Here is a 16,207-nt window from a genome sequence, read left to right on the forward strand (position 1 = left end):
GTCTGGGATCCCTTCAAAGTACTCTCCTCTCCAACGCACACACTTATCCCAACGGTGTTTCCACTTGTTGAAACAGTCCTGGTACGCTTCTTTTGTAATGTCCTCCAGCTCCTTCGTCGCATTTGCCTTAATCTCGGGAATCGTCTCAAATCTTCTTCCTTTCAAGGATCTTTTGAGTTTGGAGAACAAGAAAAAATCGCAAGGAGCAAGGTCAGGTGAGTAGGGGGGTGGGGAAGAACATTGATCGAGTGTTTGGCCAAAACTCACGAGTTCTGAGGGCACAATTTCGCAGCAACGCGGTGCATCTTCAATTTTTCGGTCAAAATCTCGTAACAAGATCCAACTGATATCCCACACTCTTCAGCAAGCTCCCTGACAGTCAGACGTCGATTTGCCCGCACCAGGGTGTTGATTTTGTCGACGTGTGGGTCGTCAGATGACGTGGAAGGACGTCCAGGACGCTCATCATCTTCAATGGACTGTCGACCATCCTTAAAACCTTCATGCCACTTGAAACACGCCGTACGATTCATAGCAACATCACCGTAAGCCGTGTTAAGCATAGCAAAAGTTTCAGTCGCAGATTTTCCAAGTTTAACACAAAATTTCACAGCAAGTCGTTGCCCCTTCAGGTCATTCATTCTGAAATCCTCCAAACGAAAAATCGCACTTCACTTAAAACCGCGTAGCTAATACACAAATGAAGATATCTGCAATCGAAAATGGCGTCGTAATCAGCTGATCTGTGCAAACCTAGCGACACCAAGCGGATTTCCCTGGAACCAACTGGAGACGCGCAATTCAAACAGTCCGCGTATTTTTTGAACAGACCTCGTATATAAATGTTATTACATTTTAGATAGTTAGACTAAGCACTTGAGTTTTCGAGTTACAATCTGCAGTCATCCTAGAAAGAAAAAAGTATAATTTATATTTATTTCATATTTATTTACGGCAGTTACAATATCGATAAAATCTACTCACCATTAACAGAGATTCCGATTCAACAGTGAAAATAACAGATAAAATACAAAGTGTTTCTTTAAAAAATTTAATATCTATATGGAGGTTATAAAGATTTCACATGTGAAATGTGAACATTTTCTGATGCGGGAAAGTATTTTAACCTTAAAATAAAATTTACTCTTTCTGATGGATAATTAACATTAGGATAGAAAATATTTTACCATAAAATGTTTAATTAAAAATCTTATTACTTTATTCAAAAACCTGATATTTTGTGTAAATATATGCGTATGTTATCAAAAATCATAGTATAATTATACTGACAGATACTTTCGTAGTTACGAACTGGGTGGGCTCTACCCAATCTGTCATTCAGCGACACAGCAGCATGCCTACGGACTCAAAACGCTAAAAACTGATTTTCGACACCACCTGTAGTGGGCAAAGCACAGACAACCCATTGTGTAACTTTGTGCTTAATTCCAAACCAACCATCCACCCAGCCCGTTATGGCAAGATTAACGAACTAAAAAAAAAGAACAAACCTGTATACTAATGAACAGCAATGTTTCTAGTACTATGCATCTACTTCTTTAAAATTATATAACTTTTAGATGAAAATTAAGCAAGTTTTAAGAGTTTTTAACGCTTTCAAGATTGACCATGGACGATGACATCTTGGAAAATATTGGGTCATGAACATCCACGTTCCCTGTTTTTTAAGAAGGTATTTCTGGAGATTTCACGTCATATTTAGAGACGTATATCGTGGTTCATTTCCACTGTTAAATCAGTGCAACTTCTGCATTTAACTTAAGGCTACCTCTTGCTCTTTTAGGCAATGATCTTAGGATTACGAAATATATCATCATGACGCTTAACCGCAAAACAAGCCCAAAATAGCTGGTGTCTTTTAATGAAACAAAATAACATTAGTCTTTATGTAACTCGTATTTATTAGTATCACAGTTACATCTTACAACTCCAAACTTCTCTTTGAATATGTTCAGTTTCTTTTTTTTCAGTTATCTATTTATAAATATGTGTATAGGGAGAAAAATGATACAAATTATAATCTTCAACATCACTCCTGCGAGTAAATTCAGTTTTTAGCGATCACAAAATATCTAAAAATAATGAAAAGAAACCATGTAAAAAATGAAATTTAAGTTCAAAAGTCATGAAAGAAGGTATTTAGAGTCAAAGGTCGCGGAAACGAATGTTCAGATAAAAGGGTTAGGGAAGATGTATGTAGATCCAAGATATACGGAAGTGTGTGTGTGTTTATTTAATGGCCTCGGTCAGTGTAAGGGAAAATAAGAATATGCTTGAGTTCAAAAGTCATGGAAAGTGCTTACGTTCAAAAATCAAAGAGAAGTATTTTGCGGTAGAACTGTGGAGCTGTGTGCTGCAAAATCGATCGGTTATCTCTAGTTCCAGGATGAAGGATACTTCAGCCGTGTTAGGATTATCGATGTCCAGTACAAGCTCATTTTATCTGTGCAATTTCATACTTCAAAACGACCAAAGATATATACACATAATAGTTACTATGTACGAGTGTCATGTCTATTGTTACAAGGATAATTTACTATCTCACCTTTACTATATATATGTATTGTAGTTTACACTAGTAAATTAGTAACTAAAAGCACATTTAATTTGTACAACGTATTTATTGTAACAATGATTGGGCATGTTAAATCATATGATGCGTCATCCGATTCTATAGGGATTTCTTTGACCTATCTTGTACAACTCATACAATATTTCAAACGTTTCAATCAATCAAGCAGACAACTAAGTGCATATTGTTTCCATTTCAATTACACAATCCACCTGTGTATTAATGTTTATTTTTATATAACATAAATACGTGCATCTTGGGTTCACTGCATTTGATAATGCACTTACACAGTATCCCAAACGTTGGTCCTTGTATAATAATACTTTCTTTCCTTTGTTTAAAGGTTCAATTATTTACTACATGTCTTCAAGGTCGGGTATGTGAAATCCTTGTTTATCAAAATCCAAAGTGTATATCACCTAAAAGAACATATGATTTGACGTCATAATCCAGAAAGCACATTGCCTGCTTCATGCAGAAAATGGGTATGCTGCTTATTTCGATATGTTAGGAAACCACAACAAATACTTAGGTTACATATTTTTATTTGTTTGTAGTGAAGCACAAAGCTACACATTTAGCTTACTGTGCTGTGCCCACAAATGGGTATCGAAAACTACTGTGCTACTGGGAAGCAGGCTATATATGAATTACATAATTTCGTTACTACTTTAAATCGACTTACAGGATACACTGTATAATATACAGTTCATTATCCATGAACTTCCAAAGATACCGTCAATCAATGATAATTACGATATATTGAAATAAACAAGTGTAATCACACATTTCATTTTATGTTCTCTGACCACTGAACTATGATCTTCAGATTTCAGTCATACGGCCTAACACAGTGAAATAATTTTCAATGATTTTAAAATATCATATAAAATTTAATGGTATAATATTTTATTTTTTCTTAAATGTTTTATTGAAATTGAGATTATGATGTCTCGGAACTTGAACGAGAATTTTGTTATACATTACACTTGTACGAATGTTTTCTTCTTTTTTTTTTTACAATAACAGAGTAAATTATTTTAATTACAATTATACATGTAGTCTATGTACAAGAATTTCTTTTATTGTGTCCTCACACAAACAAATGGCTGTTCACACAAAAGACTAAAAACTTTACGGTTTTTATTGTTGTTTTTTGTAATACTTCGTCATAACCTGTTCTTATTTTAGATGAATTAACTTTCTGTTTAACATGCACTGCAAGTTATGCATTCAGAATAAAAAGCAATAAATGTTAATTCAAAAATTTAAGGACATAATTTGCCTGATTGGAACTAATTTGTTTCGATATGCTAGAGAAGAACGAAGGAAGTCCGTTACACCTAAATCTATTTTTAAAGAAACCTTACCTCTTTGAAAAAACCTCCTAGTGCACCATCATGAAGCTCCACTTCCATAGCAACCAGGTTATTACTTTCTTCCTCTTCACTTTGAGCCTATCCCACAAATAAATTATTTACATTCGAAAAAAGATAAAAATCACACAATCTGCTCATCATTATTGGCAGATGACTAAATTATATATTTAACTGTATAATAGTAAAATAGTCAACTTCCATCTTCTTATAAATACCAACATCATATTCTTTTATAGTTTGAGGAAGAGGTCATTTCCATTTGTTCCGAACTCATAGTGTGATTTAAATAACTACAGAAACCTAGTGTGTTTTTCTTGCTTTTCGCAAAGCCACATTGGGCTATCTGATGAGTCCATCGAGGGGAACTGAACCCCTGATTTTAGCGTCGTAAATCCGTAGACTTGCCGCTGTACCAGCTGGAGGCAAACCTAGTGTGTCTTTATGTTTCTAAATCACTTGCTTCTGGTCCTTTTGTGTGAGAAATGAGCCGAATGTCCAGTTTGTTTGCTGTTAAGCGCAAGGCTACACATTAGCCTATCTGTGCTGTGCCAACCAATGATATCGAAATATACATATTTTACGAAATTAAACGTTAAACCTATAAGTAAGTTCATAATGCAAATAAAAATATAAAACAGCAATTTAAAGTCGTTGTTATTGTTTTGAATTAAGCAGAAAGCTACACAATGGGCTATCTATGCTCTGTTCACATAAAAATTTTGTAATTTGACACTGATTTCAAATATACGGAAAACTCTTATTCAAATAATACTTCATTTAATGCTATTTCTGTTCCATACATAGATAAAAGTTGTCATCTGTAGTAACAAACTATGATACTTGATGTTTCTTCAAAGTGTTGTTTGAAATGTTATTTATGACGCAATGATGTTCTTTTTTACTGAAAAGTAAAAAGTCAAAGTATGTCTAGTTATAAATTTCAGTTGAACAAGAACTTAATATTATATAAATCTGAGTAGAACTTAAAGTTTAAGACCAAAATCTCTGAGTTAATGGCATTGGAATCAAAATGTGTGTGAGTAAAGTGCCAAAGTTGGATACAACAAACTTGTCAAAAGTGCGCTTACTAGATATGGACGAAAATTAAGGAGTGTTCAGAGACTAACTCCCTCGAAAATATTTTTCAATTAGAGACTATTGTAACGTATTTTGATGCAGTGTAAAGTCAAGATATGATGGAATTCAACACGTTTTTCTTTACAGAACTCTCTTTATCTCGACCTACCAAATACTTTTTTTCTAATTTTCGTCTGTTTATACTGAATCATTATTTTTATTAAAGTCTCAATTTAAGTTTGGAAATTCCTAAACCTATTGAAAAGTATGATGTGCCAAATTAGGTGCTGCTCCCCTGTATTGGAAATAGGAATTATGCCACCTATGCTGACGTTTATGTATATATAATCAATCCGTAGACAAAAAAAAAAAAAAAAGGTTCTTCTTAAAATTTTATCTTATCCCGAATATTATAACTATGAACAGAAAAAATACTAATCATTAACTAAATACTTATGTAAAGAACGTCTCAATCTACTGTATATACATCTATATATCGGAATTAGCAATATTCTTCAGACAACATGAAAATAATTATCTTTAAATAAACACACTACTCATATCATTGTTATCAAATATTATTTTTTCTTTGTAAGTGAAGGGATTTGTATCAATCTAATATATAAAGTATTAGCAATTTCTAATTTCAAACTTAAACACATAATATTTTTTAAATATACACGAGTAAACCAGCATTAAATTTCATATTCGAATTATTAAATTAACACCTTAATCAACGTTTTCGCTTTTAGAATAACTCTGCTAAAAATCACTTACTGACTTTAAAGCTCCAAGTCTATCTTTGATCATGTTTATAAATCAGCTATAGGTTGAAGTTACCAATTGATTCAACTGTTTGAAACCCCGCAGAAAAGTTTCTGTACTCAAAGTGCACTTTTCTTCCGTTCCTTCAAGTTCCAAGTTACTTAAAAAGGAATGGCCTTTATTTGCAGTCTGTAGCTGACCTACTGGCGACCTGTTATTTAACAATAACTCATCAATTGACACTGTTTATTCTTAGCAGTTATTTTCTTAATCAATATACTTATGTACTAAAAAGATCAGTGGCTACAACAAGTCTGTTCATTATCTTTTTCAAATAATCTATTTGTCACTCGATGTTATTTCTAGTTTCTTAATAAACCGTAATTATTCTAAATGTTTAGAAGAAAAGATGCTAGTATAGATGTTATTGTATAACGCTTTTGCAAGTGATATCACTTCCACATTAACAAATAATCATTGAAATAATGCCAATAAATTAACCATTTGTTGATCTGCCCACTTAAAAAATAGTATAGTATGGGGTAAATCCTTCATGTTTCTCCATTAATCAGAACAATCAATAAACTAATGGCTATTATTAGCGTACATAAAACACTATTTAACACAAGTATGATTATCATAGTATATTAAACAAAATCAATAATATAACACACGTAAATTAACTAGTACGAATACGATAACAATAAAATACTTTAAAAGGATGAAAACTTTCTTAACCTTAATTATTGTAGAAATTACATGATTAAAAAAAATTCCATCACAGTAGTTGTCTCATTTGTTTCCATTCATTCACATAACACATACTGTTGCTAAGACGCAGCTTCACAATTGACGCAATATAACGCGCCGTACGTTTTGACCATATAAACCTTGGGTGATCAGATCATCGTTTGACGCCAGTGCAAACCGTACTGAAAACGCCCGCTAAAGGGAATGTTGTCCAAATTGTTCAGCGGAAACGACTTTTATATGACGTCATAGCGTGGTAAAGCAACATATTCACAAATAAAAACAGAAATGTAAATTGATTTATTTGAATAATCAAAAAATAATTAATCATAATAATTATTATGTTATGTTTTATTTTAAAATGTTTAACCAATAATGAGGGTGAAGTTGTAACAATTGATTGGGGTGAAAGAGCATTTTGGGAGATTGATCACTAAATAAGTAGGTTTGATGTTCTGCCAATTGTTGAGACGAAAAAAAAGGGGGATGTAATTGTAGTTCCTAATTTTAAAAATGTCAGTTTTGAGGAAATGATAACAAGATTTCCTGGTAGAAAACTCTAATAATGAGGTAAAATATAAGGTGTTGTGGGAAAGATTTAAGAAATTTCAAAAATGAAATGCTTCTATTTTAATTCCAATTAGATATATTTCCCAAAAAAAGAAATTTAAAAGTAACGAAGGTTAAAGGTAATCTCAGCTTATTAAAGCCGAAAAGAGTCAAACAAAGGAGAAAATCGAGATTAAATGGTTTATTTTGTTTGTTTTTAAATTTCGCGCAAAGCTACACAAAGACTATCTGCGCTAGCCGTCCCTAATTTAGCAGTGTAAGACTAGAGGGAAGGCAGCTAGTCATCACCATCCACCGCCAACTCTTGGGCTACTCTTTTACCAGCGAATAGTGGGATTGACCGTTCATTATAACGTCTTCACGGCTGAAAGGGCGAGCATGTTTGGTGCGACGAAAATTCGAACCCTCGATCTTCAGATTACGAGTCGAAAGCCTTACCCACCTGGCCATGCCCGGCCTAGATTAAATCGCAATTATTCAAAAATGATTATTAGAAACAGGGGAAAGGAATTTGGCAGAGTGGTAGACAAGTCACTAAATCCATCAAAGAGATGCTATGTTGCTAATAGTAAAGTTAACAAAAGCGTAGAAGGTATTTACAGAAATTGGTTTTAAGCTGACAGAGATAATTATATATCTGTACAAATCACATTATACTTCACTTGAAATTTGTTTACAGTTTTGACCTCAATAGCTAAAACAATATATTGGTTCCATGGAAATAGTTGAGAGGATGACTAATACAAAGAACATGATCTTGAGGTTTACTTTGTGAGGTTAGGATAAGTTTTCTTTAATTTATTTTCTTCCAACAAAAGAAGAATAAGAAGTGATTCTATTAAAGTTTGCAGAATTGTCTCAGGGGACAACAGAATAAAGACTTCTGGTTTCTTTATATAGAATTCTGAAGGTAGCATAATAAGGAGCACAATTTTAAATATTTGGAAAAGAAAGACTACTGTGTGCTCAAGTTAAGATAGCTTTGTTTTTATAACAAGATGATTAGTTCATGCACTGATTTTCCAACATTATTAGTAAGACCTGCAGGCACTTCACAGTAGTCTAAGAGGACCAGAAATAAATTATTTCTTGAGGAAGGGGTAATTTTTACTTTTATTTGAGGAAGGGAGGCAGGTGTGCAGAGACAGTCTTGAAGGACAAAGTAGTTCCTTGTTTTTCAGGTGTAATATTACACTCTTCTTTTTCCCCTTTTAAAATCATTCAATTTGTCAATTTTTACCTCAGCTGAAGACAAATTACTTCATAGTCCAAACATTCTGCTATAAAAATAACACTATTTGAAGTTGTGTCTAAATTTCCAATACCTTAAACTTGTATCCTCAAGTATTAATATATGAAGAGTTTTTTTAAAAAGTCATATTCATGAATTTTATACCTCTCACAGTACCTGCAGTAATTATGCTGTCTCTTCTCTGAACCCTTTCCCACAGTTTAACATCCTTTCTTAAATAATGTAACAAGGACCGAAGACAATATACCAATACACCTAGTATTTTGATTTCAAAAATAAACTAGTAAATACAAGGCCATATTTTTTACTATTACGCAAATTAAATAATTTTGAATGTGAAAATAATGGATGAAGTAAAATGCTTGCCGACAATTGAAATGTTTGCATCATGGATAGATCCAAATTATGATTTATTGGTACATATGTAAATTCAAATACTTTTCTTGCACTGTATCATTTGCTATTGTTCCACACCACATGCTTGTAAAATGTTATTCTATAACTGACCAGATTTTTAAATGCACTCGTTTTTTTTAAATTGGAAAAAGTAATCTATTTGAATACTTGTCGAATTATCCCATCACTTTTGTTCATTCGGTACAAAAAAAATTGTAATCATCCATATAGTATCCCCGAAGTTCTGAAATAATTCACACTTTGTAATGCTTTTTCCTTTTTTAAAGTAAGAAAACTGAAAAATTCAAGACTAGCTGTACAAAATTTTGTTATATTTAGTAGGATTTTAAGTGTTGTCTTTTCTCAATTTTTAACACTGTTTTTTGTTATTACAATTTGTATCTTTTCGTGTAATTCTCTCTTTTCTAAAGGTATTCTGTAATTACTCTGACTTCACCCATTATAGATACTCCACCATAATTGTGGAATTCATGGATGCCTTCTCTGTTCTAGAGATTGGATAGTATGGCTTTCCATCTTACTTTATCTCCGTTCAAATGAATTACTTTTAACTGAAATATAAGAAAAAATTGCAAAGATTTTGGATGGTTGTTATATTTTAGGTGAACTTGATCAGTGTACAAAAGAAGGTACTGCTTATGTTTGATACTAACATGGTATTGAAATGGCATCACAAGTCATAAACATAAAAATGTGATTTATCAACATTCTACTTGGAGTTCCATATAAATGCATCACATTAGTGAACAGAAAATAAATTTAAATTCTTGGAAGCATACTTTTTCATTTCCACAAGTAACTAAAAATTGCTGGTGAAGTTCTGAATCTATTGGCTTATCAGAGATGTTTTCATAAACTGTTCATGTACTAAGTTACTTCTAGGTCCATGACTGTGCTGGTTATAGGGTCTCTTCACTAACAGTCTACAAATCATAAAACAAAATGCAAACAAAAGCACCATCAACATTAACGATTAGTCTACTGATCACATTGCTGGACAATGAACATAAAAAAAAATATGCATTTTGCTTTGCTAGACTCAACCACTTATTTGAGTAGAGCTTCGAAAGATGATTTGTTTGTTTGTTTGGGAATTTTCGCACAAAGCTACTCGAGGGCTATCTGTGCTAGCCGTCCCTAATTTAGCAGTGTAAGACTAGAGGGAAGGCAACTAGTCATCACCACCCACCGCCAACACTTGGGCTACTCTTTTACCAACGAATAGTGGGATTGACCGTCACATTATACACCCCCACGGCTGGGAGGGCGAGCATGTTTAGCGCGACGCGGGCGCGAACCCGCGACTCGAAAGATGAAAATAAGAAAAGGAAAATAAAAATAAAAACCTTTTTAGCATTTAATAGGGAAACTGTAAACATTATGAAATGAGCCTAAATATTAGCTGGTCAAAGTTTGAGACCATACCAAAAAGAAGTTCTAAACAGGGTAGGAAATGCCCTACAAGAGGTCTCAGTAGTGAGTTACACGGCCGTTACTTCAAATAACTGCAAACATTCGCTTTGGCATGAACGATATAAGTGTTTGCAGAAGGCTAGCTGGAATGGTATTCCAAGTGGTGAAGATGACTTCACAAAGATCATGCACTGTTTGGAATTGATGTCCATTTCTATAGACTTCCCTTGCCATCCACCCCCAGATATTTTCAATGGGGTTCAGTTCGGGCGAACACGCTGGATGGTCCAAAAGAATCACGTTATTCGCCATGAAAAAGTCCTTGTCCTGTGGGCATTGTGTATTGCAGCATTGTCCTGCTAAAAGATCCAGTAATTTCTGCACAAGTGAGGGTCTTCAGCCAATAAGAATGCTCTCTCCAACATGCCAATGTAGCCAGCCACTGTTTGACGCCCCTGTATAACCTGAACTCCATTGTTCCATGGAAGGAGAAAGCACCCCAGATCATGATGGAACCTCCTCCACTGTGTCGTGTAGTAAATGTCTCTAATGGGATATCCTTATCGTGCCAGTAACTTTGGAAGCCATCTAGACCATCCAGTTTAAATTGTTTTTCATTAGAGAACAAAACATTCTTCCACTTTTCTACCTCCCATATTTGGTGCTTCTCAGCAAAGTTTAACAGAGCTGTTTCGTGGTGTGGAAGGAGGCGGTTTTTAAAGCCTTTCTCTCGTAGATGTCGTCTTATTGTTTTTGAGCTGCATTCTGCGTCCGTAAGGGCCTTAATCTGGTTCGACCATCGGGTGGTGTCTTGCCGGACAACCCGTTGAATCGTCCTGCTAAACGCCGGCAAAACGTTCTTCAGCCGACCACTTGAAATTCTCGTTCCGTATCCCTCAGGGTCTTTTAAGAAATTTGCAACAACAGTTTTACTATGCCCAATCTCACCAGCGATGGCACGTTGAGAGAGACATTGCTTTTGCAGCTCGACAATTCTCCCACGTTCGAACTGTGTCAACTTTTTAGCCTTTGCCATGTTTTTACCCAATGTAACACAGAAGATGTCAGTGGGAGATGTTGACAACGCTAATGCTTGAACACGCATGACTAAATTTCATTATTTGTTTACCGATTAACGCTTCGCTTCAGTATGTTATCTTAATCTTTTGACCAGTTAGTATTTAGGCTAATTTCATAGTGTTCACATTTCCTCTATTAAATTCTAAAGAAGTTTTTATTTTTATTTTCCTTTTTCTTATTTTCATCTTTCGAAGCTCTACTCAAATATGTGGTTGAGTTTAACAGCACAAAATGCATATTTTTACCTTATGTTCATTGGCCTTAAAAGTTTGGCCAGCAGTGTATTTCTGGAACACCCTGTGCATTTTAAAATAAAAATGAGTGATTTCATGCAGTTTTAGTCACTTCTTTACGTTAAGTGATGTAAAAGACAAAAACACAAGGTTACTCAATATAGTGCAACATGTGAATCCCACTAGTATTGACTGAAATAAAAACGGGGTGGTCAGTTTTTATTGTTGAATAAAGTGAGTGGAGTAGTGTAAACTTAAATTATCATGAAGTGACATAAATTAATAAGTATGTTGATTTACCTAATTATATAATCATAAAATGTATGGTAAGTTGAATTTCTTGTCAGAACCGTAAATGTGGTGAAAAATATGAATTGAAGACAGAATTGGATTTACATGTAGTGATTAATATTGACTGAAAAAGTTAAATGATTCAATGAGTTAGAAAACAAGAAGAAATATTGAAAGGCAACATTTATTTACAAAAATGTGGAGAAATTAAAACATTCCATTTAAACTAGATATACATACCATCAGTTAGACTTATTAAGCTTCTTAATGAAGCAGATGCTTGTATTATACACACGTTCAGAAATATTTTTGCCAAAAAATTTGCAACACATCTGAAAATGTGCTTTCAGAAAAATCTATGCATCATAGACACCTATAAGACAAAAGTTACACAGTTTACAAACATACCTAATTTTGATACAAAATCCTTTCACTATTCTAAAGCATAGGATTGTAGAAAACAGACTCACATTGTGGTGTAGAGATAGTCTATCTGGCTGTTGTTTTGTGAGTACCCAGAAATTTGAATTCTACAAAAAATTTTACACAAAATAATGTATGGATTTACTTCATTGTTACAATTAGTAAGTTCTCTCGATTTTAAAACTAGGAATAAAACTGTTAAATTTCATTTTAGTGGAACAAAAATTAAAAGCTAGTGAAGTGTTTTTCACACTGCTATCCTTTCTTCACGTTCAACATTTTAGGTTGTAAGAACTTAATATTATTTGCTGTAATAGGCAACTTCATCACCAGTTGTGAGGTATGGAAATTTATCTTTAAGTTTGTAATTCTGGTGGCTGTCATAATTGGTTGATATTGTATTTTTTAAAAATTTTTTTCATAAAATTGAAGAAATATTTATCTCAAACAATTTTTTAAATCATCTAAAGTTTTTATAATTATATTAGTTACAAACTATTAACATATTTCCTTTTTTTAATAGTATAGTATGTTAAATAAATATTTGTTTCCATACTTCTCATAAATAAAGCATCATTGGATATGATATCACGTTTTGAGTCACCTATAGAATTCTCCCAATTGGCATCAAACTTTTGTCTAACTGTGAGAAAATATGCCTAAAGTTATCTGTGCAGATGAAGTAAAATCATATGTACAAATATGACATCTAACTCTGTCCATTTTTATGAATAGAAGATCCTGTGAGTGAATTTATTTAAAATTTACATCTAATTACTTTATATTATCAGAGAACTTTTTCTAGCAAAACAATACATTTCATTTTGATACACTACTTACCTCTGATCACAAGATCAGCTATTCTCATCCAATGCTGCCCTCTACGTACAAATATTTTCTTTATGCATGCCACAAGCCTTCTGCTCCATCCAAATGGAATTAAATGATTCCAGCATGTTTTCTCATGCAAGTCATCACGCATCACTTCTCCACCAATAGAAGCATGACATATATGATGCATGCAACTTCCTCTGTATGCCTCTACAGAACTGTCACTTCTTATATGACAACACTTGTACTCAGACGTGTTCTTTTTTGTTTGTTTAAAGTTTCACGTTCATCTTTCGTATGCTAATAAAAGGGTCTACATTGATTTTCTCTTCTAGTTTCTGTTAAAACTGTTTCTTAACTTTAATTTATTCAATCTTTGTTACTGTTACATTGTTATTTATTCTTTCAATTATTGGTTGACTCTTCCTTATAAATTCTGAAGTTCATGTTACCACTTTAGGCATCACACTTGCAACTAGTACTATGTTTCAGACCTCAGGTGCAAGTGACTTGATAGAAGATTTATCAGCATTTATTTGCTAGGAGATGAAATGTTCCTTGAGGCACCTCTATATTCGGACCTTGCCCCACTTCCTCTTTCTTGAACAACTGAGCCTGTTTAGGCTGACGAAGACTTGTTTTACCCTCAAAGCTCTTTTACAGTATCTCTCTAACATCCATCTTCTCTTTGAGGCTCTTCACTAAAATCCTGAGAGGTTTTGTGGTGGCATCTTTCTTCTTCCCTCCATGTTGGCTTGTTTGTCATCTTTGGTTCTAGCTTTGCATATGTAAATTGTTTTTGAGATATTCTAGGTTGTGATGGAACCTTAATTCATGTCTATTTATGAGCATCTTCTCTTCAGGATTTACACATGGCCCCATTTTTGAAGCAGCATGTATTTCACATGATTCCCAAGTCCTTGAAGTCATGACTTGCATCAATGCATCAAAAGTTTACCCCTTCCAATTGTGTTCTCCATTTGTCCCAGTCAGAGCCCAATACAGTACCCATTCCATTTTTCCATTATTCCCCTTCCCAACCTTATCCGTCTTTCCTTCTCATGGTATCTTTGTCTTGTTTTCTTCAATGACACAAGTCACGTCACTAACAGTATCAATTACTACTTGATGTGTTTTGATCCAGCAGGAACTTCAACAAGGATCATTTAGCTCTTCAAGAATTTGTGATCCCATTTCTTTCTCCAATTCCTATTTCTCCTATGCCCATTTCCTTTCCTCTTCCTTGGGATCCAATGACTATCCAACATCTCTCATAGGTGACTAATGACCTATTATCTCAGAGGGTAACTCCTCTTTTTTACCAATTTTACTTCCTTCTATTTATTATCTCTACCCTTATTCTCATCCAGATAAACTTCTATGTCCAGTCCATACTGACAGCATGGCTACCTTCCATGATACCCAATTCCTACTCTTTAACTCTTGGAAGTCTTCTTCTATTCATGATCTTTACCTTTCTACCCTTTCCAATTGGGTTTAACATTTGATTCATTCAGTATATTCCTCCTTGTCTTCTTCCCACTATAAGTTGTTCAAAGTGTTTCTCATCAGATTAAAATTCTCTCTCTTTTCCATCGCTTCTCATCTTAGTTGGCCACTGGAAAAAATTCTATAGTCATGCATGTGGACTACACTTAATACATTCATCTCCAATTATTATACCATATAATGGTTTTGTCTTCATTAGGTTTTCATCTACCTGTGGCTTCTCTTCAGTGTGACTTTGACTGGGTTAGTTTATACTCATATTTTCTTATCCTTTCAGGAGCCCTTGTTTCATTATTTATTTGTATCTCACTCTTTGGTGAATGGTGCCTGAGCTGGTATTTTTCAATTAGAAATCTGCCCTGTACAGCCATGTTGACTCAAGCTTTAACTTCCATGGCCTCACAATGCTTACTGTTGAAATAAGGTGTTCACAAGATTGTTTGTAAATGAATAACCTTGTAATGTACTTTCTTGATAAACTTGCTCATTCCAGTCCATACCACCCATGAGATAAAGAGGAATAGCTGTCCATCCTTGCTATGCCTTTTCCTGAATAACTTGGTATAGACTGCTTTTCAAAATAGGGTTTCATAGTCAACCATTGCGCTGTCTCAGATGATCACATTCTTGCAGACTCTCCACTGCCTTTTCACTTCCTCCCCCTTTTTTTCAAATGGAGTGCAGGAGTCCTTACCACTTTAACTTCCAAGTTGCTGGGGTGGTTGACCATGGAGGCACCATACTGAATGGGTTCCACACAAAAATGACTATAAGTATACAGAGCAGAGTAGAGTCGGCATGTTCTGCAAGCGTAGAAACATCAACTTTGATAGGGAGCCCTCATCTTACCCCTGCATGGATATCTGTACCCTGTGGCTTGGTTTTATATTTAAAGTAGAACCAAACATAAATATTCACACATTTATGATTATCTGTATTCCTCCCTCAATCATATTCCTTCTGTGTTGTGGGCCACATTGGATGTAATGGGAATTATTCCAGTTCTGTCTTTTTTGCTATCTCTTATTGTATCTTATGCCAAGGATGCTATTGCTTTTTGAATGATGCTAGTTAGTTTCACTGTTGGGGAAGTTTATTTCTATTATAAATACATACTTTTAATATGGGATGTCTGGTCCCTGAATCGACAGATCAAAAATATCACATCATGCTTACGAGTTGTAGTGGTTTAGATTCCTTAAACTTGAAGATGGTATGATCTTCATCCTACCCTTTAGTGAATGTTGGTTCCTAGTGACATGAGTTTTAGATGTAGTTAACTTATTCAGTACAGTCCATTACATATGAACAAATCCATCAATTTTACCCATTTTCATATTTTGTAGGATTGAGTTACATATATATTTACATGATCTGGATAACTATCCTGCCACAGTTTTCTCTAATGTGCTCCTCCATTTTTCTACCCTTATTTCCTACACATTTCACAGATGGGCAAAGTGTATACCTGGTTCATAAGTGGTGTGGTTCCCTCTTCAGATTTTCAGGTGTGACTCTTTCTTTTACAAGGATATCATTCAGACACTTTCAGAAATTACTTCGGTCATTCAGTTGCATCAGTCCCTCCTCACATTCAGCATGGGACTCTAGCTGATCTTGTGAG

The 16,207-nt window shown here is 34.2% G+C and overlaps 1 protein-coding gene across 1 annotated transcript in view; it reads right to left on the bottom strand.

The window, feature by feature from the left end:
- The window catches only part of LOC143237807 (syntaxin-like), a 104,203-nt gene extending 97,452 nt beyond the window's left edge, over window positions 1–6,751 (bottom strand). The window contains exons 1-3 of the mRNA XM_076477419.1: window positions 6,553–6,751; window positions 5,827–6,025; window positions 3,964–4,050 (exon numbers count right to left, since the gene is read on the bottom strand). Coding sequence (XP_076333534.1) covers window positions 3,964–4,050; window positions 5,827–5,859 — 120 coding nt within the window. The 5' untranslated portion in view covers window positions 5,860–6,025; window positions 6,553–6,751. The remainder of the gene's footprint in view (window positions 1–3,963; window positions 4,051–5,826; window positions 6,026–6,552) is intronic.
- Window positions 6,752–16,207: the final 9,456 nt, after the last annotated feature.

Source organism: Tachypleus tridentatus, chromosome 13 (assembly GCF_004210375.1).
Source record: "Tachypleus tridentatus isolate NWPU-2018 chromosome 13, ASM421037v1, whole genome shotgun sequence".
Taxonomy (NCBI): domain Eukaryota; kingdom Metazoa; phylum Arthropoda; class Merostomata; order Xiphosura; family Limulidae; genus Tachypleus; species Tachypleus tridentatus.